This window comes from Furipterus horrens, unplaced genomic scaffold, assembly GCF_987537825.1.
Source record: "Furipterus horrens unplaced genomic scaffold, mFurHor1.1.pri manual_scaffold_10, whole genome shotgun sequence".
NCBI lineage: Eukaryota > Metazoa > Chordata > Mammalia > Chiroptera > Furipteridae > Furipterus > Furipterus horrens.
The window spans coordinates 42,697,171-42,723,860 of record NW_028327180.1 but is presented as its reverse complement, the minus strand read 5'-3'; the positions used below and the strand labels follow the sequence as shown (position 1 = coordinate 42,723,860).

The 26,690-nt window shown below is 46.5% G+C and overlaps 1 protein-coding gene across 4 annotated transcripts; it reads right to left on the bottom strand.

The window, feature by feature from the left end:
• Positions 1–379: 379 nt before the first annotated feature.
• ILF3 (interleukin enhancer binding factor 3) lies at positions 380–26,492 on the bottom strand. Of its 4 annotated transcripts, XM_090289575.1 has the most exons (22): positions 26,318–26,492; positions 16,424–16,479; positions 16,079–16,175; positions 15,567–15,605; positions 14,971–15,200; positions 14,640–14,817; positions 12,316–12,463; positions 10,868–10,959; positions 10,372–10,467; positions 9,697–9,808; positions 9,177–9,274; positions 8,489–8,600; positions 8,277–8,387; positions 7,760–7,959; positions 7,220–7,387; positions 6,659–6,796; positions 6,371–6,547; positions 6,122–6,275; positions 5,920–5,973; positions 2,225–2,590; positions 1,463–1,591; positions 380–1,069 (listed from the first exon to the last, which is right to left on the bottom strand). In XM_090289575.1, the coding sequence occupies exons 3-22, from the start codon at positions 16,079–16,081 to the stop codon at positions 933–935; spliced, it is 2,742 nt and encodes a 913-aa protein (XP_090145701.1). In that variant the 5' UTR covers positions 16,082–16,175; positions 16,424–16,479; positions 26,318–26,492; the 3' UTR covers positions 380–932. The 4 variants fall into 4 exon arrangements, with proteins under 4 accessions (XP_090145701.1, XP_090145700.1, XP_090145702.1 ...); XM_090289574.1 differs by lacking the exon at positions 16,424–16,479; XM_090289576.1 differs by lacking the exon at positions 16,424–16,479 and having other exon boundaries at positions 6,659–6,784; positions 26,318–26,491.
• Between the last annotated feature and the right edge of the window lie 198 nt (positions 26,493–26,690).

Genomic DNA, 26,690 nt, shown 5'->3' with positions numbered 1-26,690 from the left:
TTTTCAAATTAGGCTCTGTGTACCAAACTTAATCCATGGTGACTTCAAATTGCACTTACATTACACCCAGAATTTATGGCACAGAAAACAAAGCATGCGGAATTGTGGGGCCAAAACCTAAACAGCAGCATAGGCCACTAGGCTGCTATGCAGACCCTAGGGGGTGTGGAGCTCACTGGCACACAGAGGCTATAAGATTCCAAGTAACTGATTGTTGGCCCTGGGCAACTCAGAATAAAGATGTCTATTAGCCTGGAGCTGGACCCTGAAAGTCTATGATTAACAGGGACCATCCTGCCACCCGCACCCCATTTTCCAGTGCTGGGAACAGAGTAGAGGAACCTGTCCATTGCACTGCTGGAGGGTCAGACACCCAGGCCTATGACGGTGCAGATTTCTTTCTTTTTCTTTATTTGTCTACATTCAGCTGAATTCAGATGTACTGCCTGAATGATCCAGACATACAAAAAAAAACCCCACTCTTTCCCACTGGCTTTTAAAATAAAATCTTCACTTATAAAACTGAAACACTAAAGCATTAAAATACAGAAAGCTTGTTTAACTCACTTCACAAAAGCATTAACAGATGAGGTATCCCTTCTGTAACTATTTCAAGACAAACTGAGTTAACACTAACACCAATTGTAAATAGACAGAGGGATACTGAACTGTAAGAACTCAAAACTCTACTCAAGACAAAGTTGTAATGGCAACTAACGAACCACTGAAGACGCGGAGTCCCAAACACAGCTAAATATGGGTCACAGAACGGGTCACAGAGTGACCAGCTGCACCTCACAACACAGCAACATGGACGGGGTAGGGCAAAAGGGCCCAGAGAGGCCGCAGACGTGTTAACTGTGATGCATAAAACTGAATCTTACAACGAGGAGGGATAAGTGCTGAAGGTACAAGTCTTCACCCTCAGGGCTTTATCTGTACTGGTAGTTCATGCTGTGGTCTGCGTTCCTGCCGTAGCCTCCCTGTGATGACTGGTAGGAGCTGGGAGGGCCGCTGTAATTCTGGCCGGACCCCGGGGAGCTGTAGTTCGACTGTGACGAGTAGCCTCCTGAGGGAAAGAGGGGGTGGGGATCAGCCCAGTCACAGAGGTGTCAGCAGTAGGAGCTCTAACTGGGGCTGTCTGAGCACCAGGTTCTGTTTGGCTCTCAGTATTGCCACAGCATTTCTTTGTGTAGGTGCCAACATTTAGAGTAGGGCAACTTCTGGATCTCTGGCTTCAGAAAAGCCAAGCTGGAGGTGTGCCTAAGTCGGTGCTTGCACAAGGCCCTATATACCCCCGTCTCCTGCTTCCTGTTCTTGTCCCACGCAGAAGCCAAGAGGCAGCTGCCACTGTGGCCCTGCCGAGGCTGCTATCTACCCAAGCCAGGCAATGTCCCTGTAACAGCCTGTGTAGCTCTGGGCCCTCCCCACCACGCCCTGTCACCTGCTGCTCCAGGCCCACCTTGTTTGCCTTGATAGGAGGAGCCGCCCCCAGAACCTCCTCCGTAGCCCCCATGTGACCCTGGGTTGTAGGATGACCCGCCTGAACCGTAGCTGTTACCGCCGCTTCGGCCTCCGCTACCACTGTAGTCTGGGGGGGAAGAGAAGACAGTGTGGTTAAGGGGCCTTGTGCTGCAGCCCTGGATGTGGCAGGCCCTTGGCGAAGACCCTGGAACTTTGCAAATTTCCCTGTCCTGACTACTTAATTTGGCACATGTCATTCCCACCATGAAGTGCCAGGGGCTGGGCTGAATTCCACAAGGTCACCATGCCCTGGACTGGCCTGATCACCATATCTTGAAGCCAAGTTCCACCCCACTTTCCCACCTACTCCTCCAGCCTAAGCTTCCCAGCAGTTCAGGAACCACAGAGCAGGCAGTCCAAGTCCCAGCCCTCACTAGTGAGTGTCCCATAACAAAGAATTGTACTCCTACCCTCCCCTAGTTGGACCACCAACAGTGCAGTCCACCAGTTTTGTGTGTGAGGTTGAGCGGGGAATCATTCAGGAGTGGGGCTAGATGTAACCCAGGCTCCTGAGGTTACCTCGTAGTGCCTGGCCAGGACTCCACCCTTGCGCCCCAGCCTCAGGGGCCTTAGCCTGGAAGCATGGGCCTCCAGGTTTGTCCCAATGCCCACCCTGCAGCCAACACTTCCACCTTCCTTACAGTCCCTCAACTAGAGGTGGGACAGTGCTGATCTTCTCAGGGACTGGAGTCCAACTCACTGAATTTGCTCTCGTAGCTGTAGTCGGAGCCACCCCCGCCCCCGGGGGAGCTGTAGGAGTTGGAATAGGAGGAGTAGTTGCCTTGGCCATGACTATAGCCTTTCTGTTTGCCCTGCGGGGGGCCATAGTTGCTGTACTGGCTCTGGTTGTAGGACTGCTGCTGGCCTGGGTGGGACTGGTAGCCTGAGCCGTAGGAGGGCTTCTGCTGGCCCCCATGTGGCTGCTTCTTTCCGGCATGTTTCGGGGGCACTGGGGAGTTGTAGTTGTCGCCTTGGTAGTAGGAGCCGTAGCTGGAGGAGCCACCACCGCCCCCGCCGCCGCCACCGCCAGCATTCCCAGAATGCCCTCCATTGCTGTAGAACTGACCTAAACAGGAAGGCATCTGGTCAGGTGGAGGATTAGGGAGATGGAGTTGGGGGTGAAGGGGAAGGGAGGGAAGGTCAAAGCTGTGGGTCCTGAAGGCTGACCCCATGAGCCTGCTGTCCAGGCAGGGGCAGAGTGAAAGAGGTGGGAGAGCAAGGAGCAGCAGCTCCCGTCCCTAAAGCAGCCTGGTCTGGGCTGGCCCAGCCTTCAGCTCCACTCACCCATTAGCTGATGATAACAATGGATCTTTGCCAAGCAGCGGCACAGCAGCACGCTGAGAGCAGCTTTTGCAGCGGATGTCAACGTTACAATGAGATGGGCTCCGAGCGCAGGATGACAATCACAACTAGCTGACTGTTACCCATCTCCCCATCGATGACAGGAAAAGCAAAGCCCCAGAGAAGCAGCTAGCCCTCCCCCACTGTGCTGGGAAGAGGCTTGACAGTCACAGACTTGGGTGACCCTAGGAAATGCTCTCTTTAACAAGGTCCCTGACACTGGTGTCATTAGTGGAAGACCAACTGGTCTGACCTGGTTCTTGGAGAACCAGGAAGGGAGACTGAAGCCAAATGACCCGGGGTCCTCCCTGATGGAATTTATGCAAAAATATGACTTAAGGAGCAATTCCATAGCCTCCTGGGGAAAGACGACTAAGGCTGGGATCAGAACATCCAGGTGGTCCCCCAGAGGCCCTTTCCTTGTTCCCAGCACAGCTGCTGGGCTCAGGCAGGACTGAGCAGCAGAACTGACAAGCGTGCAGCAAGGCCGCCACATTCTCAGGCCCTAGAACTGAGAATGTCACGGAGAACTCCCCCCACCTCTGGTCATTAGGTAAGGACCCCCAGAACACTGATTTGTCAAGACACTGCTCCCATCAGATAGTCAGGTGGACCTGTGGGAGGTGAATCAGCTAAGGTGAGGGGAAGGATGGGTCCTGTGGGTGGTTGTCCATCCTAGCTGGGCAATTTCCAGTGCTCCCATAGAGACAGTGGAGTTACTGGGTTCCCAGGGCAGGTAGGCCTTTGCTGGCTGGCCTGAGTATGCCCAGTGTGGGTAGAAGGGGGAGGGGACGAACCACACAGCCTGCCCCTTCCCATGTTTAGCATCAGGGGACCCTCCCCTTTTAGGTGAATTTGGGAGTCCTCATGAGCCTTCCACCCACTGAAGATGTGCATCCCACAGTGGTGTGCCTAGATTATTTGAATAGCAATTTGGATAGAACTGGTCTCCGCCATGGGTTTATCTTCTTCAGGCGGACAGCCTCCACTCTACACCAACCCCCATCACAAAGCTAAAGACAAGGATGTGCCCCACAATGCAAGAGAGCAAACACACTGAGGCGGCCAGGGCAAGAGGTCCTCTTCAAGTCCCCTCTTAGAACTCTGCCACATCAGCTGACCCTCGGCCTGCACTGAGCATCTGCCTCCTCACCCGTCCACAAGCACAAGAATGAATGAAGACGCCAAGTAGTTAGGGCTTGTTACTTTAACATGTATTGATTAAAAAAGGGGGGGAGGGGAGGGGAAGTTTTCAATGTCATTCAGGATAACTAGTTCCTGGTATAAAAAGACATTATTCTCAAACAATAACTTTCTAAAAAAAAAAAAAAATACATCATGCAATCAAAGTTTTAAAAAGTTTCACTGAATGTTTCAAACCTCTGGGAACAAATTATGCAGTAACCGTTTTGACCAGTTTTTGCCTGAATAAACACAAAATCTTGCAAGTCAACACAGAGGCAGGCTTTGCTGTAAAAAGAACTGCTGACCAGAGCCAACACCAGACTTGTTTCCAGGGACTCCCATCAGGAAACAGGAGCTGAGAAAAGAGCCCAATTGCCTTTTGGTGGCTCTGCACACAGGGAGAAGCCACATCTCAAGTCTGTGCCCTAAAGGTAAAAGGGTGGAAGCATCCAGACTTCTGAAATCTGCCACAGCTGCATGCCCAGCAGTACAGGCCCTGCTGAGTCAAGTCATTCACTGGAGAATTGAGCTACATACAAGACTCTTTCTGCTTATTCTTAAAGTCCCGTTAAAAAAAAAAAAATCTAGAATCCCATGCATTTACAACTGTAATTAGGACTTGCAAAATTCTGCATTATCGCTCCCTTAAGCCTATTTCTTACCTAAATGATGGAAGCACAGTTGTGATACCTTTGAGAGTTCATCTCTAGCTAAACCAGCCACTAAATATTGCATCCCCAAACACAAACCCACCAGAGCATTTACAAGAGGCAGGAGAGGTTAACTTAGCACAATATACAATCCCAATGTTCCCAATGTTTCACATGCTCATATTAAAAAAAAAAGAAAGAAAAGAAAAGCCGGTTGCTCTGGACTCGGATGTGGTGAAATGGTTTTCATCACTGTCAAAGGCATCAACCAGATTTGGGAATTTGTTAAAAGGTTAAAAATTCATACAAAACCTGCTGTAAATTAAGACAAAGGTAGATTAAAATGCATCATTATCTGTCTCTTAAATAAAGTAATGCTTTCCATAAAAAGCAAAGGTGGGCTTTTGCCTTGATGCTGACCAACGCTGGCTCTAGAATTCTGTGCAATTCTGCACAAAAAAATGCATTCTCTGAAAATTGTTTTCCACTTATTGTGAACTTCAATATGACCCAGTTCAAAGGCAAATCACGATAAAAACTGCCATTGTCTTAAATTCTGCAGGCTAAGAGTTTCAGACAAGCTGCGGTGACAAGCCACGGTTGAGAAACCCAGTGAAGCACAGGGGCACAGCACGGACACTTTAGGTTTTGGAGTTCGAGAAAATTGGAGTAAAAAGTTGATTTTGTGTGCAATACTTTTAGATGCTCTAGGAAGACCCAAAATCATGATAGCCGTAGCAGTCTGTGAAAAAGTCACCTACAAAAGGGGGAGACAGAGCAGAGAAAAAAAATTAGAATTCTTTTGAAAAATGGCACAGAGCGCCACATTTGAAATTCATGTTTTAGATTTCTCTGCTCCTGTAACCCCCCAATGAAGGCTCCTTCTCAAGACAAGAGCTGTGCACTGTCAGGAAAAGCATATTCACAGTATTGGTGCTTCATTCACATGGCTTAAAGCAGAGAAATTTAAAATTTTGACTTTTAAGGAACTTTCAAGTCACACAAACGTGTGTGTTAACATTACAGAGTAAATCACACTTCTGCACAATGGGGAGGATTGGGGCCTTGAGGACCACTTGATCTAAACACTGAGAACAGGTGTGGGCAACTCAGAAGTCTCAGAGAGGCTGCTGCTGGCGGGCCACCCCGCTCTAACTCAGGCATGGGAGCTATACTGCAGCTTCTTCCCAAATTCAGACCAAGAGAAATACACACTTACTGTAGCCGGCTGTTGCTGAGTTGCCTCCATATCCATAGCTGCCATATCCCGCGCCTAGAAGGCAACAGACAGGGTTATCGGGGCTGGAGGCAAGTCTCCCCTGCACCTGCCTCTCCCAGCATCTCAGCTCAGCGCCAAGGGCCCCACACACCCCAGGGAGCAAGATAAGCCCAAAGGGATAGTACAGGGCAAGAGTCCTCACCAGCATTCATGTAGCCTCCGTGGTTGGCGCCACCAAATCCTCTCCCTCTCCCACGACCACGGATGTTCCCTCCTCTTCCCCGCCCTCGAAGATTTGGGGGCGGGGGCACTTCGTTATGCATGGGGCCTCCCATGCCGAAGCCAGGGTTATGCGGCTGGAGAGGACAGAACAGACAAGTTACACTCGCCTCATACTCAGATCACAGACGAACTGGTGCCTAGCTCAGAGATGTCAGGGGCAACCAGTTACCTTAGCAGCAAATTTCGGTCCACCTCTGACAGGCACAGGTGCTCTCTTCTTCTTATTGGCTTCAAGGGCGAGAGGGGCATCAGGGAACAACTTTTCTAGTGCAGCAAGGGCAGCATAAGCTTTTGCCACCTTTTTGTTTGAACCAGCACCTTGAAACTTCTGTCCATCTACCTCGACCTAGATGGAACGAACGAATACATATCGGGGGTGATCCAAAGCCTCCCACTTGGGCAGGGGGACTCTCCAAAGACTCCAGGCTTTCACAGAATCTGCTCTAGGACCACTCACCTCCATGACAAAACGCTTGTCATGGCTGCCACCAGTCTCTGAGATGAGCTCGTACTTGAGGCCACGCCTCTTCTCGTTAAGCTCCATGACAGGGTTCTTGCCATGCTTGGTAAGGATCGGCCCCTGCTGTTTTACGTTCTCAGGGAAAACAGAAAAGAAAACCAACACACTCAGCTAAGGGCTGTCTAGCATGTGGAGGACAGCTGCCGTCCCACATCATGGCCCCTCACTCTGTGTTCCCTGCTATCCCACACCACCCTCACCTCTGAAAACATCTGTGAGTCTCCCAGCAACAGGGTGACCTCCACCTATATCTTCTCCCTCCAGGAAACAGACTGTACTTGACTGAGGGCCACCCCAGTGTAACCCTGACTGCTGGGTCAATATCAGCAAGCCCTTCTCAGTACTGACTTAAAAGCTCGCGCCCAGCTCCCCTACTGGCTCCCCTATTGGTGACTCCTTCTGGTGGAAATGACAAAAATTAGCAACCCTCTGGGCTCACATAATACAAGGCCGCCTGTTCCATCCTGTTGGGCACTCCAATGCCCACCATGGGCTCACCTCGGCAGTGGGATCTGAGGTGAAGGCAGCACTGGGGGTCGAAGCAGCTTCCACCACGGGCGGAGGGGCCACCACAGCTGGCTTGGCCTCCGTCTCCTCAGCTGAGTCCTCCCCCTTATTGGAGTCTCTGCCTTCGGCGCCTGTAGGCAAGCCCATGTCCTGTAACACCTAGGAGGGAGACCCGCAAGGCCCCCAGTGAGGGATGGGGCTCAGCACTAGGACATCCTGAATGAGAAGCTCCTAGGTTGGCATCCAGCAATCTGGAGGGTTTTTTTTCCCTTTAGCTCCACACATGCCTAGCTGTGGGTGGACACCCTCTGCCTGTCAGCCACAATGACAAAGGCGTTCTTACCACCTGTGACTTGATAAACATTAAAAAAATCTAACCATTCCAGTGTTCATAAGCCCTCCCTAAGCCTCATGGTGTTTGCACTTAGGGCTTCAAGAGGAGACAACAGCTCTGAAAAAGCCTCAGATGAAGATACTGCTTTCGCTGTCTGAAAGAAAGGCACAGCTGAACAACGCTCCAGGCCACCCTACCTTCACAGCCACATGCAGCTTGGCAGTCTTTTTGGATGGTCCAGAGGCCTCGAATGAGCTGCCGTCTACTTCCACAGACATGGTAAAGATGGGGGCGTGGACCGGTCCCGCCTGGGAAACCAGTTTATACTGCAGCCCGGGCTTCAGCTGGTTCAGCCTCATCAGGGCATTCATAGCCTGTGGAGGCTCTGCCTTCTCCTCTAGATAAAGACCACCAACATCACTCTGGAACATCAGTCAATTCTGAACCAGGGAGGGGGACTCTTCTGACAGCTTTTTGTTGCTGGACATAATGGACTGGGCTGCCCTGCATTTTAAGGCCATGCTTATGGTGCTCCCAGGTACATGCCACCCCTGGAGTCCCCTGATGGGGCACATCCATCCCACTTGTGTTCTGTACCCATATTATACACTTGTTTTAAAAACAACTTAATTTATAATGAATCTCCCCACTTTGTGTTTAACCTTAAATGAAAGCAAATGGGGGATTAAAAGGCCCTGGAACAAATGCCTGTACCTTTCTTCTGAATCTTCTTCTTCTTTTTGCTAGGAGACTTTTCCTCTCCATCCTCCTCCATCGGGCGTTTCATTGGTGTAATGGCATAGGTGGTACTGGGGGGGATTTGAACTGAAAGAAGAGATTAGGACAGAGCAGCTAAGAGTTCAGTCTGGAGTTCTGTGCGGAGACCACAAGGCCGTTGCCCAGCCTGGAACCCTTAGCATACTTACCCGTATAGTCCACTGGATTTTCATTCTTTGGTTTCTTGGGCATCTTAGAAGGCAGAGGATCCATACCCAGGACTTTATGCAGCTGGCCAAATGCAGCAAGTCTCAAAGCGTGCTGGAAAAGGGAAGGAGGAACAGGAACCTGATTCAGCTGTCCTGTGCTCTTGGCCAAGGTGTGTGCGCTTGCTAGTGCCTTCTCGAAGGGGTAGGAGCTGAGGGGGTTGCTAATGGTCTCCCCTACAACAGCAAGGGTTCCCCCAACAGCCAGAGAAGGGGCCTGATTGCCAGGACCCACCCTTGCTGTGGGGGAAGGCCAGCCTGTGACCACCCACCTTTAGAGAAATACAGGAGACCCCAACCTGGGGACTGGTTGCCACACGGAGCCACGTGGTAGGCCTGTAAGGGAAAGACCCCTGGAATAGTCTACACAGCAAATATATCTCCCCGCTGAACTCGGTGTCTGAAAACAGCACTCGAGCAGGCCGAGGGGCAGGCTACAACCACGCGTGGCGCCAGGGGAAAGAAGCAGCCCAGATTGGGGCACCCTGTATCAGTCACAATCCCTTCGCCTTCAATCCCCAACCTGAGCCTACAAGTCCAGTGGCGACCCTGAGAATACCCAGTAATGGAACTAGAAGCCAGTGATTACAGACTGGGTAAAGGCTCACAGTGGCAATGGCGATGACTATACCTGCGCACTCTGTGTGATATCTTCCCGTTGCTGTCTGTCTAGATGCCCAATAGCATCAGTGGCTTCTTTTTCACAAGGGTCATAAATGCCAGAACCATCTGAAGGCAGGAAACAAGGAAGATATGCAGAGGATTATCTTTTAGCATCTTGGAAGAGTTGTACTGGCTGAGGGAACCAGATGCGTTACCCCCCACGCCCCATCCACACCCAGCTCTGGAAAACACGCCGAGCTCGGTGACCCACTCAGCGTCCAACCCATGAGAGAAATAATCCACATGTGTCTCAGAGCAAGGAGCTCATGTGGGAGTGGGTCACCACTGCCCCGGATCCGCCCTGAGTCACAGCTGCGGAGCCGGCACAGGGCTGGATATGATGGTGCAAGAGGGTAGTCACATGCTTTAGCCCTAAGGGGACATGGGGCTACTACTGCCCTAACCCAGTCAGGGGACCCGCCAAGAAGTGGCCTCAGGGCCTTGATCCCTGTCCTTTCCCTGCAACTTGCAAAGCACAAGTCCCCAACCTGGCATCACGATGCCTGACGCCAGGCACTCCAGCACTCTTCGCAGGGCCTCGCCAGCACCCATGGGTCTGTTGGCTGTGCCGATAGACTTCTCACAGAGAAGCTCAAGGGGCTGAAAGGCAAGAGGAACAGTTAGCCAGTGTCCAGGAGGGTGGTTGGCTGATACTGAGAAGTTGTCACTGTGTGTGTATGAGGAAGGAGTGGCACAGAAAGTCATAACTGTCCAAGTTAAGTCAGAACTAAGCCAAAGATAGAACACCTAGAACTTTTTCTTAAAGGGCCAATCAATGTTTGCAACCATATAGGCCAGGAGGCCAAGTTGAAAGCATTATGTAGGTACTTATACTGAAAAATACAACAAAATTGGCCTGTGAGCCCACTTACTGACCACTGGCCTAAAGCAGGTAGAAAGGCTTCTTCATGAAGTGGAGCATGTCACAGTTAAGTGTGCTGCCTGGCCAGCCCCCTCCCTAGGCTGAGCTGTGTACCTGCCATGGGGGGTTCTGGTCTCACTCTCAGTCAATAGTAGTTGCTCAAAAGGCAGCTACAACGGGGACACATTGGCCATATCCAATAACACCACTCTAGCCCAGTTACCAGATGATATTCCTGGGTTATAGAAGCAGCTCTCTGTGCACAAAATCCCCAGAGGGCCATAGCTAGAAGGTGCCTTACCCATCCTCTTAGAGGACCCCAGGTGGGCACGCGGGTGCACAGGTCCCTCAGGACCCGGATGACAATAACACACGACTTCAGCCCATTGGCTCTGGCCTAAAGGAACAAAGCACAGGCTCTTTACACCAAGGCACCTTCAAGAACATAAAGCAAACATGAACAACACAAGCCTCAGGGTGCTACTTTGTCCAGGGTAAAGAGTGAACATTCACAACCATCAAGTATATGGTTTGCAGAGATGCCACTGTGTGGACAATAATGTTACTCTTGGCACAAAGCAGCACCAAACCCACCTACTTAGTCACAAGTCTCCTTGGGGGGGAGAGGGGGGTGTTGAATTTGTTTATGCGTGCTGGCATTAGCAACTGCGCGCCTGCAGGTGCTAAGCTTGGCACAGTGCTCTTCAATGTGACCGAAACTTTACGGTACAAGTTTTAGCCAAGTTAAAACTTAAGAATTCTCTACCAAAAGACAAATAGAAGAACAAAATGCAAACCTGGAACCACTTGGCGTGTCGGAGGGACGCCAAGGCAGCAAGGCATTTCTGCCTGTCCAGGACGTCCGGGGGATCGTTGACTGATAGCGTTTCTATTCATGGATGGAATAAGAAGACAAGGCACAGTTTGACCAAGGGGTTTCTGTCAGGTGGAAAGGGGATGCGGCAGCTTCCTAAAGGGCAGTGGAGGCTCCCAGAATCTCAAGTCATCTCTGCCCTGGATCAGGGTAGGAAAAGCCAGAGTGCATTAACTCTGCCCAGAGAGAAAATTGCAAAATTTGGAGGCAACTCCAAAAAAAAGAAAAAAGAAAAAGAAAACATAAATGGAAAGGTATTATTCTACAATGAATAATCCCATAGGGGAGGGGATAGATAGGTGTATCCTATCTTCTAACATACTGTTACCTTGCGTCCTCCCCATTATCTCCCAATAAGTTAGCTATGCTAAAAATTTCTAATGGAAAAACAAACAAAAAAACCCACCAAAAAAAAAAAAAAAAAATGGTGGGGGGAGTGGAAATAGACTCCCTCTCTGTTTCCCACAACAGCCATCCCAAGGCATCTGCAATAAAGGGGACCACCTCCGCCCACCAGGCAGGACTGCCCTAGCCCCAGCCCTTGACAGAGAGAGTCCTGTTGGTCAAAGGTCCAGCGTCCCTAAATTGATAAACTAAAAGGGCTTTGGTAGTTGGATTAGGTATCAGAACCAAAGTTAATCAAAGAACAGGAACAGGAGTGCTAAGTATGAGCCTATGCCGCAGCATAAGCAGAGCATTTGTCATTTCCGCCATATGTGTATGTATAAGGGATTTGAATAAGACCAGTTTCCTTTACTTGGTGGTGTGAAATTTGTGATTGAAAACATTCACAGAAGAGAAGCATGAGGGGCCATGGGTCGACTTTGAGTTGTGAAAGCATTATTAGTGTCTGAGCTTTTGTTGAGAAAATCACACTCCTATTTAACCCTGTATCAGCTCTTTGCATTTCAATCACTGAGCTGATAAAAGCAGTCAATGAAAGGAAGACAAATGAAGACTTCAGTTCTGCCACACCACAAGCTGTCTGCACAACTCCAACGTGATATTCATGCAGAAACCATTGGATTGTCTTCCATACTTTGAAAAACCGTAACATCACCAAGACATACTTTTTCAAGGCCAGAGAGAATGGCTCAACAGAAAAACCAAGTGTAACACTGATGACAGTATTCAAGGATTAAGATAAACCAAAATGGTGCAATCCTCTGAAAAGTGCTACTCACTTTTAGTGCAACTGTTTGGTCAAACTCCCCAGTGTCGAAACCAAATGGGAGATGTGATCTCAGAGTAAAAGTGGGCAAAGCTACACCAACACCCTTTTATAAACACAGTCTAAAACTGAATAGCACATTTGAATAGTGAGGGAACACCAAGTTTCCAAAGTCCTGCTGGTCTTCTCAGCCTCCCTACCTCCAGCTAATACTTTCTCCATTTCTTCTCTGACAACGGGGGATGTCAGGTGGATGGTCAGGGACAATGGAGGCTCTTTTGTGTTTTTTATCACTATCGCAGCATCATCAACAGACTGAAGTATTTCGTACTTGTCTTCTGTAACAGCCTAAAAAATAAAATGCAACTTTCAAAACACTTTCCCCTCAGGGGAATCAACACTTCCATTTAGCCCCATTGGTTACTGCAAGAAACAGGCCAACTTCTTGTGGTGTGATGGGACAGCAGTCCCTTCATCTAGAGGGTCAGGACCGCCCTCTTATTCGCAAGGTCGGTGGCTATTTTCAGGTACTTCATAGAGAGAGAAGTGATTTTTCAAAGGAAGCTTCCTAATGCAACATGCCTAAGTTTAGGGTCTGAGAGAAGAGGATGTGAATCTTTATTTTGTCATTTGGTAGCTGCTGGACTTGACAAATCATTTAATCTCATTAAGAATGTGCTTTCTATTTTGTAAAACAGACTTAATAACACGATATATCCAACAAGGCTGCAGGAGGCTTAAACTGGACCCTGCATGGAAAGCACCACACCCAGTAAAGCGGGCATCTAGCCATCCTATTTCCTCATCAGGATGAGTGGTCATTAGTATGTGGAGTGAAAATGGTGTGTAGTAAAATAACTTGTCATTAGGTGCACATTAAAGCATGTACTAGCTGCAAATGCATTTGTATGTAAGAATGGTTGCAACAGTCTTACTTATGCTTTCTCTTGTATGCCATTTTATATACCTTGATAAAGAAAACACAAGCTTTTATTATTTTTTTTAAAGGGAAACAAAGTAAATATCACATGCAGGTAAGACAACTGCATTCTGAAAAATCTTAATTGGGATTTCTACTCTTTGGAAGTACTGGCCTTCGGGCCAGATCATTCTGGAGTGGGGCTGTCCTGTGCATTGTAGGGTGATGAGCAGCATCTCCAGCCTCCACCCAATAGATGTCAGTAGCACCCTACTCTTCACACTGTGACAACCAAAACTATCCCCAGAAACTGCCATGTCCCCTGGAGGCAGGGGGAAGAGAGGGGGAATTTGTCCAAGTCAAAAACACTAATCTAAGTCAATAAAAATACACTTTATTTGTATCTTTCTCTAAAGACCAACTCTTTTATTTAAAAATTGTCCTCCCACCCTCGCTTGTGCGGCTCAGTGGATTGAGTGCCAGCCTATGAACCAAAGGGTTGCTGGTTCGATTTGCAGTCAGGACACATGCTTGAATTGCAGACCAGATCCCTGGTTGGGGGTGTGCAGGAGGTAACCACACATTGACCTTTCTCTCCCTCTCTTTTGCCCTTCCTTTCCCTCTAAAAAGAAACAAAATCTTTAAAAAAATGTTGTCCTTCCTTTAGAAAAACTTTCATCAGCCTAATTTTCTTCAAGTATTATGTTTTTCATAAATAAGAACAAAATTAACTTAACATCACTTACTACTACTAAAACAGAAAAGCTTGAGGCTTCATGTTAAATCCTTATCCAGAATTATCTGTATACTGCATTAGCTCCACATTTCAATTCTGACCTTTGGCTTGAATCCCAAATTGTCAAGTCACATGTGATAGAATTCATGTTTAAGTACAAAAGTGAATGGTGTTTCGAAGGAATGAGATTTTTTATTTTGTTTTTGATCATCCTATCACTAAATCCAGGATGACAGTGTCCCAAGGAGGCAGCACATTGCAGTGACGTGTGGAAATTCTGAAGCTCCAGAGCTCACCAGCTGAGCGTGCTGGGGTCAGCTACTCTTTCCACACAATTAGATGATAAAGCACTATAAAAGGGACGTTGTGAAGATAAAATGATACATGTAAAAAGCTTGTCTGGCCTAGGATCTGGTGTAGTAAATACTAAAATGCTACAAGTTACTCTTCTATGTAACACTTTTGTAACAAGACAAATAAACTGGTTTTTTAAAGTTTTTGGTGATGCCCTGGTTTGGATCAGGGTAGAGGACTTAAATATACTATCTGTTCATCTATCCACCCACCTATCCAATGGAATCTGGATGTGACGTTCACACCCAGTGAGGCCTCCCCCATGATAGGTACTGGGTCCTTCCTCAAAGCCAGAGTGTCTGGGCACCAATGCCATCAGCTAGCTATTGTCCGAAGAACCTAAGTGGTTCTGCAGCTTCTGTCCATTACCTGCTGAGAAGGTGTGAATACGGCAGGTACAAAGGTATATTTGGAGTGTGCTTCCTGGCACATCGCACACAGCTGGGCATCTCTTCCTCTGACTCACATCCTCAACAGCACCCCCAGCCCCACCCAATGGAAATGGTCACACTCACAGCGAGCTGGATGGCCAAGTTGTCAGCCACCTTGTCCAGGAGGGCAGTCGTGGGCTTCTCTTTGCAAAGTAGTACCAGCTCCAGGTCCAAGTCCCCCTTGAGCAGCAGGCCTTTTGCCACGAGACCAACACGCATCACACCCCGCAGGGTTCTGGTCATATGCTCCGTCTTCTGTTCTCTAAAGGACAAATCAATACATGCTATATGAGGAATTCAGTCTGACCAGAACCCAGAAAGGCTGGACTTCCTTTAGAAAAGAAAATGCTGAGTTCTACATCAGTCGGTTTCCTCAGAAAGAAAAAAAAAAACCTCCACAAAACCTCAAACTTACCCAGCCCCTTCTTTGGTCTCGTCCTCTGGAGGCAAGTCCAAGTTCTCAGACTCGGCATGCTCGCTGCTGCCTTTCTCTTGCTCATCGATCCAGTCAGACACGGCTTTGAGAGCCCGCTCTGTGTGGGACACCATGTTCTGGACTGCCTCCAGTTCCTCTTGGGTTGGGTAAACGGAAGAATGCTTTGCCATCACATGGCGATCATCATTCACAAAAATTCGCAATGGACGCTGGAAATGTGAAAATTCAGTTAAAAACAATGTGAAGAGACCAAGTAACCCACCGCTTATCTTTTAGGCTACTTAATTCGTAACTATGCTTTATTATTTGTGTGAAAATAAGACTACAGTAGTCCCCCCTTATTTGCGGCGGATACATTCTAAGACCCCCAGTGGATGCCTAAAATCGTGGATAACACTGAACCATCTATATACTGTTTTTTTCCTACTCATACATACCTATGATAAAGTTCAATTTATAAATCAGGCACAGTAAGAGATTAACAATTAATAAAGTAGGATAATTACAAAAATATACTATAATAAGTTATGTAAATGTAGTATTTCTCTCTGAGTATCTCATTGTACTGTACTCACCCTTCCTTGTCTTCTTGTGATGTGATGATGACACAATGCCTACGTGATGAGATGAAGTGAGGTGAATTTGAGTTGTTTATTTTTGGAATTTTCCACATAATATTTTTGGACTGTGGTTGACAATGAGTAACTGAAACCACGGAAAGCAAAGCCGCGGATGGGGGGGGACTACTGTACAGGGTGAGCAAAAGTAGGTTTACAGTTGTAATGCAAATAAATAAATAAACTGTTCCACAAACTCACAACTCTAAGCCTACTTCTGCCCACCCCTGTATATAAACACTCAGAAAAGAACAACTAAACATAATAGTTGTTCTTTCTCTAGACAGTGGGGGAAGGGGGCACTTACTTTATACATTTCTATATTACTTGAATTGTTACATTATGTAGTATAATTCAAGAAGTCAAAATAAAAAATTATACAATCAAGTATTTTGAGGCAATACTATAAATGTATTTGTACATGAATGAAAAAATAGTACCTAAGATTAAAAAAAAAAAAACTTTCTTACCATTTTTACTTCTTTTTCTGTAGTGTCGGAAAATCAAATTTTGCTTATCTTTTCAAATTGTGACAGATTTCCTTGGTGTTATCAATACTTCAGCTATCTATAAGATCAGAAAATCTTATTAGTTTCAAATATTTCATAGATAAATAAATTTTAGCAGCAAGACAGCAGTGCTGGCTCATCAAGGAGCTCCATTATCACTGCAGGACACATCTTTACTTCCAAGTAGCTACTGCTAAGCCAAGGTACAAACAACAAATTATAAAGTTCCTAAAAATGAAAACAGCTGGCTGCTAGAAGCCAAGTCTCACTTTAGGCCCACACACAGATGATTTTTACTTTTTCTACCTTTATCATTTCTTCTTCTTCTTCTTTAATCCTCAGCTGAGGACATGTTCACTGATCTGAGAGAGAGAAGGATGGGGGGGGGGAGAGGGAGAGAGAGAGAGAGAGAGAGAGAGAGAGAGAGAGAGAGAGAGAGAGAGAGAGATTGGTAGATTGGTAGCTTCCAGTATGCACCCAATCAGAAACCGAACCCATAACCTTTTGGTGAGCAAGAAGATGCTCCAACCAACCAAACCGCCTGGCCAGGGCAATCGCCATCATTTCTTGTATTAAAAAAATGGTATAGGTAGGACTGTTCAGCAACATCTGGGTGTCTGGAGAAGGCAAAGAGAGGAAAAGAGCTCTGGCCCTTAAGGGTAATAAAGCAATGAAAGAAAAAAGCAGGAGACACAAGGTCTCAAAAGGATCCTATAAACTAGAAAGACAGAAACCCTCTGAAACATCGGGTGGATGTGACCACTGCACCACATGGACACATCTGTGGGTTCATCTTTGCAGAGGTTTAAACAACTGAAGTCTTCAGGGCAAGCACCAACTATAATTTTGGGCTCCAAATAACATGCTGACTACAACCTACTGAACTCTCACTCTATGTGAACAGCCTGGTCCACACCAAAATCTTCCAAACAAGTACACAACACTACCACCACCACCAATAACCCATTAGCACAATATGGAAGATGAATACACCATTGCATGCAACCACCTAACAGCTAGCTCCATTGTGGGGAGCAGGTTCATCCTGGAAAGGAACCCACTTTTAGGATAAACACTGACATCACTGGCCAAAACAAGAACTCCCACAAGGCGACACAACAACCTAGCAATGGAATTGAAAATTTAAAGGTTCTGCGCTGGCCAGATAGCTCAGGTGGTTAGAGCATTGTTTAGATACACCAAGGTTACTGGTTCTATCCCCTATCAGGGCACATACAAGAATCAACCAACCAATGTATACATAACTAAGCGGAACAACAATGTTTTTTTCTCTCCCTCCTTTTCTCTCAAATCGCTTAAAAAAAAAAAAAATTAGAAGGCATCGCGGAAAAAATCATAGCCTAATGGTGAGGACCCATGTTAAACAGCCACCAGTCCAGTCCTGGCCATATCTAAGTTGGAACCTCATCAATCTGATAATGAAGGTTGATACGTAACAGCATATTTATTTATTCAACACATATTCAGCGTGCACCTCCTCTGTGCCAGGCCATGGGCTAGCTGCTGCAATGGTGATGAACACGGCCCACAAGACCCGTTTCCTTGGACCTGGCCAGCTAGCGCACCCTAAAGGACAAACTCCTTCCCTCTAAACCTGAAGAGGTGAAGGAGCAAATGCTTCACTGTACACCTACCACTTAGTCATCTCACATCCAACCTCCACCACAAATAACAAATGCAGACTTTAAAAATAACACAGCTTTAACCAAAGTTCCAGGTGGCTCAGACCTTTTTATCCAGAGCTTTGTAGAACTGATATTGTCTATTGTCTAAAGCCTACTGAGAGCTCCTGGGGCAAAAGGCTGATTCAGCACCTGATAAAGAAATTGTACCGGGTGGGCATGGGCTACAGTTCAGCATCAGAAAGCAAGAAAGCATTCCAAGGCTGGTGCAGGCTTGTCCACCTGTGAGGGCTCCCACTGGCTACATTTGGGGAAACTGAGTATCAAATAATAACACTTCCACCTATATGAAGTTCTAGAACAGTCAAAACTAATAGATAAGAAAAAATTGAGAACAGTGGTTGCCTCTGGGGAAAGGTGACAGGGAACACCTGGAAAAGGGCCCATGGGCACTTTCTGGGGTGTCGATGATGGTCTACCTCTTGGTAGAGGCTTGGTGTGTGCAGTGGTCAGAATTCACTGAATGGTATACTCAAGACTTGTGTGTTACTTCAAAAGAAAAAAAGAACTATAAACAAACACTGGACTCTAGTTAATATTCCAAGGGAAGACTGAAACGTTCTGCTTACTTTGAAATTCATCATAAAAATAAAGTAGACTAAAATATGAACAGAACAATAGACAGATGTGCGAAACATTAGTCAAATGTCAATGGCAGAATCTAGGATGTATATATAGGCAGTCATTCGCTATAAAACTTTGTCACCTTTTACGTATAAATTTTTCAATAGAATGTTTCAAATACATAACTAAAATTGATTCAGCACATTTATACAAATCCATGAATCCATGATGATATTTAAAACAATCATAATCATAATAATTTGCCACCACTGGAGATATCTACATTACAATTCCACACCTTGAAAACTGTTTAATATCAGCCCATTGAGAGTGCCTCCCAATACCCACATGCCCCCAAATGCACCCTTCTTCAGCAAACGGCCTGCAGGTAGATTCCTATCCGCTGTCTTCACCTCACCATTGAAAACTTCAAGGACCTGGGTGTGCCTCTGCTCCAGCAGACTGCCTTACTTGATCCTCCTCTGCTACAAGAGGCAGGCCCTAGAAAGGATGCATGAGGATTCACTGGGCTGTGGCTGGCACTGACCTCCAAACTCAGCCCACCTGCAGTCCACTCATCCTGGGCCTTCCTCCCTTAGACCAGGCAGGTCTTGGTGGCAATGCCTCGATTCAGCTGGACAAAGTGAGTAACCATCCTAATTATCTGAACTAAAACAAACATTTAAAAACTGGAGCCCTGGCTGGTGTGGCTCAGTGGATTGAGTGCTGGCCTGTGAACAAAAGGTTCGATTCCCAGTCAGGACACATGCCTGGGATGTGGGCCAGGTCCCCAATTTGGGGAGTACAAGAGGCAACAGATGCTATACCTCTTGCACACTGATGCTTCTCTCCCTCTCTTTCTCCCTCCCTCCCTCTCCCTCTAAAAGTAAAAAAAATAAAAACTGGAGTCATCACTCCTTTGCAGGGCAACAAAACTGGCCCTGCTTGTCTCAGTGTGAGCCCAGATTTGTCATCCAAGCCAGCCTCTCAGAACCAGTTGCCCTGGTCTTGATTACTATAGAACCCATCTCACTAATGGACACTGGAGTCTTCCAGATGAGCAGAAACCTTTAAAAATTTGTTAGTGAGGAACTCCACTACCAAAAAACCCACAACACCTACCTACATGCAACACTACACTGCCCCTTACCAATCTAATTTTATTATTTTTACTTTTCAAAAAGGTTTTATTTGTTTAGAGAGAGGGGAAGGGAGGGAGAAAGAAAGAGAAACATTAATGAAGGCAAAAGTTGTTATCAATTGGCTGCCTCTCGCACCTGGCCTGCAACCCAAGCATGTGCGACCAGGAACTGAACCAGCGACCTTTAGGTTCACAGGCCAGCACTCAATCCACTGAGCCACACAAGCCAGGGCCACCAAGCTAACTTTAAACAAAAGCTGTGAAAGGCTGCACAAAGTTGCTACAGCAACCTTTTTTGTTACTCAAACCTGGACACAAGTGAAGCCTAATTTTTACTAGCCCAGCCTCTCTGAAAAAGAAACCCAAGGAAGGAATGAGTGAAGAATGAAGGACCAGTGTTTTAAACATGACCTCTGTGTTGTTTGGGAAGTTTTATTTATTTTTTTAAATTTTATTTATTGATTTTAGAGAGAGGAGGGAAAGGAGACAAGGAGAGAAAAACATTGATTTGTTGTTCCACTTATTTATGCATTCGGTGGTCAATTGTTGTATGTTCCCTGACCAGGAATCAAACCCACAACTCTGGTGTATCCAAAGACACTCTAACCAACTGAGCTACCCAGCCAAGGCCTGTTTGGGATGTTTTAACACAATGGAATGAAGTTTATTTTTTGTTCTTAAAACCAGCCCACTTATGGCAAGCAGTTACAGAACTTTAAACCACAGAACATTATACTTGCAATGTGATGACCATTTTTCACACCTCACTAATTAGAATACAACCTTTATGGCACCTGCTGTTTGGAAAGAAATATGCTCAAGTTAGCATGTGTGGATCAACAAATGTTCACAGAATGAGCCAGTGTGGTGGTAACACCCTAATGGGTATGGCCCCATCATTCTTCCAGGGTGGGCCTCCACCCAACTCCAGAGTATTTCACAAAACCTTACAGCTATCTCAGGGACTCTACATAATTGTCTTGAAGTGGAAGTTGGTCCTAAAAAGACTGAATTAGACCTTCAATTGTACAAGGACCCAAACCAGCTCCTAGTTTTCCTGACCACTGGATCTATCCTACGCTGAGGTGTGAACTGAAATAATACACACATCTACTCTTACTCCTTAAACATTCAGTCACATTAAGGACATACAGAAAATAATTTTACTTGGGGTGATGAACACATAATACAATACACAGATGACGTATTACAGAAATGTATGCCTGAAATATAATTTTTAACCAATGTTATCCCAATAAATTCAATAAATAATAGTAATAATTTTAACAAAGCAACCCAGGCAGATGATGCCAATCTAAAACGTGGCTATGGACACCACTCTGAGAAATTAAGTCCAACCAAAGTATGAAGTCTAATACAATAGTTCCAAGTTTTGTCTGCAATAATGTTTTTATTGGTCCAGGGTGAGTTATAAAGTTAGGAATAAAGATTTTCACAAATATTTTCAATGTAAAAGGCCATCCTTTAAGCTTAATTTTCTTCCTGTATTTCAGTGTTAAAACCGTTTTTTCCTCGCCCTGCCTAGGTGGCTCAGTTAGCTGGAGAGTCATCCCATATATCAAAAGGCTGCAGGTTTGACTCCTAGTCAGTGCACATACGTAGGTTTCAGGTTCGATCCCCAGTTGAGGTTCTCTCTCAGATAAATAAAACATAAATAAGACATTTTCCTTGACAAAAAAGTTGGCAAATACAGGTTGTTCCTCAAAATGTCTCTGGAACTCCAACTAGTCTGTGGGACATAGGACCCCAGGTGCTCCGGCACTGTGGAGAATCAATGAGTCTTAGAAACAGAAGCCCCAGGTTTGCACACATCTAGGTTCTCCAACCTAGCAGCTATGGCACCTCCAGCAAATCCTTTGCCTCAGAGTTGCAAATAGCAAGAATTAAAGGAGACAATGTAGACAAATGCTTTTTCAATTGTAAACTACAAATACAATGTATTACAGGAGTAACTGCAATTATTTTTTTTTAAAGATTTTTAAAATTTATTTTCAGAGAGAAGGGAAGAGAGGGAGAGTGAAACATCAACTGCTTACCTTTCACAGTCTCTCAACAGGGGACCCGACCCGGCCCCCGCAACCTAGGCATGTGCCTAGGTTGCATGTACATGGGAATTGAACTGACAACCCTTTGGTTTACAGGCTGGCACTCAATTCACTGAGCCACACCAGCCAGGGCATCAACAATTGATTCTTTTTTACTGCTAAGTAGTATTCCATGGTATGGATATATCTTGTTTTGTTTAACCATTCACCACCTGAAGAACATCCAGGTGGTTTCCAGGTCTTGGCTATTACAAATAAAGCATTACTTTTTTTGCATGTATATACATTCATTTCATTGAGATAAATGCACAAGAATCAAATTGCTAGGTCATACGGTAGTTGCCTGTTAGTTCTGTGAAAAACTGCCTGTTTTTCCAGAGCTAAAGCCTCGTATTTTAAAAAACAATCTCAAGTAACTTCACCAAAATTAACTAAATTCACCTTTTCTCCACTCAGTCAGTTCACACATCTGCACTGCAAGGCTGTGGTCATTGGTGAGCTTTCACTGAGCAGCCCACAATTCTGTTTACTGAGCACCTATATTCCCCTCCTTCAACCTTTCTGCATACGTCACCCACAGGACAAGTATTTATTAGGTGCCACTATGAGCCACGGGGTGTTGACATTTAGACATTTTTTTCAATTACAAATGCAAAGGATTATCAACCTGCAAATAATCTACATGCACCACTGAGAAGCGAACCTAACGTACAAAATACACTCAGTATGAAAGTAGTTGAAAGGCAAGCAGCAGAAATACAAGTGACCTGGAAAATTATCCCAATAAAACCTTACCCTTGGTTTTGAACCACAATCCTACTGAAAATAAGAAGGAAGGCTGTTTGGAATGTTCAATAAAAATTATCACGTGCTCTGGCTGGTGTGGATCGGTGGATTGAGTGCCAGCCTGTGAACTGAAAGGTCGCAGTTCGATTCCTAGTCAGGGCACACGCCTGGGTTGCAGGCCAGGTCTCCAGTTGGGGGTGTGCGAGAGGCAACCAATCGATGTATCTCTCGCACACCAATGTTTCTCTTCCTCTCTTTCTCCCTCCTTTCCCCTCTCCCTAAAAATGAATAAAATCTTTAAAAAAATTAGAAGACCTATATGCACAACCAATGGGCATGGACTGGGGGGGGGGGGCGCGCAACTGGAGTGAGGGGAGTCACTGGGTGGAGGGGAACAAAGGGAAAAGAAATTGGGACAACTGTAACAGCATCAATAAAGCATATTAAAAAAAAAAAATTATCACGGACCTGCCCTGGTTGTATGGATCAGCTGTTTAAAGCATCGTCCCATGCACCAAAAGTTGGTGGGTTCAATTTCCGGTTGGGGGCACATGAAGGAGGCAGCCAATCAATATTCCTCACTCTCTAAAAATCAATAAACATACCCTTAGTTAAGATTTAAATAAAATTATCATGGACCTCAAATTGCCAATCGCACCATTTCTCACTAATCACCCAACAGTATAAAAATACTATGGATCCAATTTACATATTTTTAATATTTTATTTATTTTTAGAGAGAAGAGAGGAAGAAAGAGGGACAGAAACATCAATGTATGGTTGCCTCTCATGCGCCCCCAACTGGGGACCTGGTGGGCAACCAAGGCATGTGCCCTGACTGGGAATCGAAGCAAAGACCTTTTGGTTTACAGGCCGGTGCTCAATGTACTGAGCCACACTAGACACGGCCAATTTACATATTCTAATAAAAGGATGCTCATTCAACTTTTGACTAAAATGATCCTTGGTGATCAATCATGTATGGCCCACACACACAAATAATGGCCTTTAGATTACAGTAAACTGATTTTCAATTTCTTCATTATATGGATATTCAATGAAAAGAAAAAAATTTCAACTGGACATCGTTTTCTTAAGACATCCAAAAACAGTAGGTATTTAAAAGTCTCTGAGCTTCCAATTGCAATTTCTAATGGGATCATCTATAATATGCTGTCTTGGAAAAAAATCTCACAGGGGTTTAACAGACCATAAATATGAAAAGCAATGTTTAAAAATTGGTACACTAACAAAGCTCCCTAACAAATAGCTGTCCACCCAGTTTTCACTATTTCTATAATGATGGCAGCACCAAAAACAGGTAGCCCCAACTTACCCTAAATAACAAAGCAGAGAGAGGAGCTAGCTGTTTCAGGTGGAACTGTCAAATGCTACAGCAGAAAACTGAAGTTAAACCTCATCCTTTCAGGGCCCTGACACAGTTCACTAACAGTTTCCAGACTCCTGTCAAACCACTATCTGCCTCAAATTCCATGCCCTTCCCCTGGAAACAAAAATCAAATTTTCCTCTCCTAGGACTTTGCTAAAATAAAAAGCACCCAATATAGAAAGCCTAGAAAATTGTAGTTCCTGAGAAGGTTCAAAGCATGATTTGAAAAAAAGTCACCATTTTGTGGGCCATATATGCTAATACCAGATGGTGACATTTACACATTTTTCAAAATTGCACGAGGTTAATAAACTTACTGACAAAAATGTAGCAGATCAACCTCAAGGAGGTATAAACTCAAGTTTCTCAGGGAAAGGAATAATTCCTCTGAGCTGTAAAAGGTGAAATCAGGAGGAATTGGGGAGGAGGGTGAGAGAGGTAAATGAGAGGGAGATAGCCTGAAGAAAACTCCTAAAGCCTTTTTCAGAAGTGAGAACATTTCCAACCCCTACATCTTGCTGAAGCCTGAAAACAGACAAGATACTACCTACTGTTTACCCAAAGAGAAGTGGCTTACAGACTCATAGAAGGCTCTTTTCTCTCGACTCCACCTGTCCCTAATTGGGAGAACTTAACCAGGGAGCATGAAATGAAAATGAGCACCATATATGTGTCATCAGAACATTAGCAGCAGCTCTTGCCAACATGCTATTTTTGACAGGAAGAATTTTTTTTTTTATTTTATTAGAAACAGCCTTAGATTCCTCACTCCAAGGAATATGGGTCTCCAAAAAAACCTAAGTATACTAAAGGAATTTATGACTACAGGCACTGAGTTCAAATCAAGAAAGAAAAAACAAAGCTGCCAATGATTAAGCACCACTCCACTCCAGAAAGGTGATTTGCAGACTTGCCCAAGCTCCTGAAGGGTAGGGAGTCTGATAAATCAAGTGTCCAGTGTGAGCAAGGCCAAGCCTGGCAGAAACTGCAAGCTTCCAATAAGCTACAGACAACACTAGGGCCAGCAGGTTTCATTCCCAAACTGTAAGGACCAGAAGCTGCCCCCAAGATCAGAGGCGGCTCAGGGGTAAAGACCCTAAGAATTGGGGATAGTAGCATCTAACAGTTCCCTAGAGCTTTTATTGCCCTTTTCCAGCTGTGAATGAGCCTCTGGTTCCTACAATTCATTCACAGCCTGAGCCGCTGCTGTCACTACATCCCACACATCCCACAAGCATCACATACAAAGCACAGTCATAGTGGCAGCACTGTGAGCAATCTGTGGAGATTCCCAACCACAGACATCAGAGGAAAAAAGAGAGCCTAAAGTCCCAAATTCGAGCCCTAACTTTGGATGGCACCTTGTATTTTCCCATGGACCACAAAATGCCACCAGACCACTCATTGTAAATAGAGCAGAATCCTAAGCCATCAGAAACACAGATCCACAATCTGAAATACCTAAGTCCAGAAAAGGGAGGCTTATCACAGAAACTGATACTTTCTTGCTGATCCATCACGTCCCTTAAGTACAAACCCAAGCAACTATCAGTCATTTTCGAAATTATTTAGAAGAAATGGTTTACTCTCACCAAGTTTAGGCACTGAGCTGGTGGAAACCATGCTGCTCATTGTACACCCTAGATCATTCATCCAGGAGGATTAACCCAGTAGAACATCAAGAGCAACCCCAGTCATTAGGAAATAAGGTAGAAAGGGGTTGTTAAGCACTCGTGTTTGGGTCCCAAACTTGCAGATTACAGAGCACCCACACATCATACCAGATCACCATTTGAGGAGGATGTAAATCCCTCAACAATTAGGAAGAACTCAACACCAAAGAAAAACACCTGGGCTGAAGAAAGAGCGATCTTATATCCTCCCCAAAGTTTGGATCCTGAGCTAGGGGAGGCCTGGCTGACCAGGGATGGGAACCCCATGACACTCCTCTGTAATCCGCATATGCATGGGGTTCGGGAGGTGGTCCGCCTCTCCGCGCCACGTAAAGACAAAGGCCATGTTTCCCGCCTCTAGTACCTGGGACCCTCCTGGAACGAGGGGCGGGAGTGGGACAAAGAGGAGGAGGGTCGCCCCTGCCGCGCGGGCCAGGATGCTCCACACCGGAGGGGGTGTGTTTTCCCAGCACGTGCGCGCGCGCACGCGGGGCACCGCAACAGACAAAAGCCCGGCGCGGAGAAGGCTGCAGCCGGGAGCCGGGTGAGCGCGCACCCCCCATGCGAGGCGCTGCCGCCGAACGAGGGGCCGCGAGGGGGGAGGACGGATGCGCGCGCACCGGGCCCTCGCCGCCGACGCCGCCATTTTGTTTCTTCGGCACAATGGGGGAGAGTAACGGCCAAGCGCGGGAGTACAGCTGGCGAGGGAGAAATGAGCCAGAAGCCGAAGCGAGAGAACCGGGCAGAGGCGGGCAGCGAGGACGCCTCCGGCCTTGTCACTGCGACTCCCCAGCCGGGTCCGCGCTGAGTGGGAGGGCGAGCCGGGGGGAGGGGCAGAGGCGGGAGCGGGCCCGACCGTCGCCACTTTGGAGCTTACCTTGTCGGCGCCCCCTTCCACAACCGCAACCTCCGCCGACCTTCTGCCACAGCCCGCCGGGGTCTACCCCCAAAAGCCACGCGGTGCGCACCGGGCTGTTGAGTCGAACTGCAATGGCGAGAAGAGGAGGAGGAGCCGGGGGCGAGCGAGCGGGCGGGCGGGCGCGCGCCGGGGAGGTGCGGAGCCACGTGACCGGTTGGAGCCCCGCCCCCTCGCCGCCGGGTTGCCGCTCGACGCAGGCCCAGCTCGAGAGGGAGGGAGGAACAGAAAGAGGAGGTGGGGTCTAATCACGTGACAGCGTAAATGTTGCGTGCCTGTCACGTGGCATCGGACCGTTCCCGCCCCTTTCGATGCCTGTGCATGATCATGTGAC

What these genes read in the sequence shown, in the direction of transcription:
- ILF3 (XM_090289575.1), bottom strand. An exon ending in ATATCACACAGAGTGCGCAG is followed by an intron (nt 8,601 to 9,176) that starts GTATAGTCATCG and finishes TCCCTTTTCCAG; the next exon opens with CACGCTTTGAGACTTGCTGC. An exon ending in AAATCCAGTGGACTATACGG is followed by an intron (nt 8,388 to 8,488) that starts GTAAGTATGCTA and finishes CTCTTCTTTCAG; the next exon opens with TTCAAATCCCCCCCAGTACC.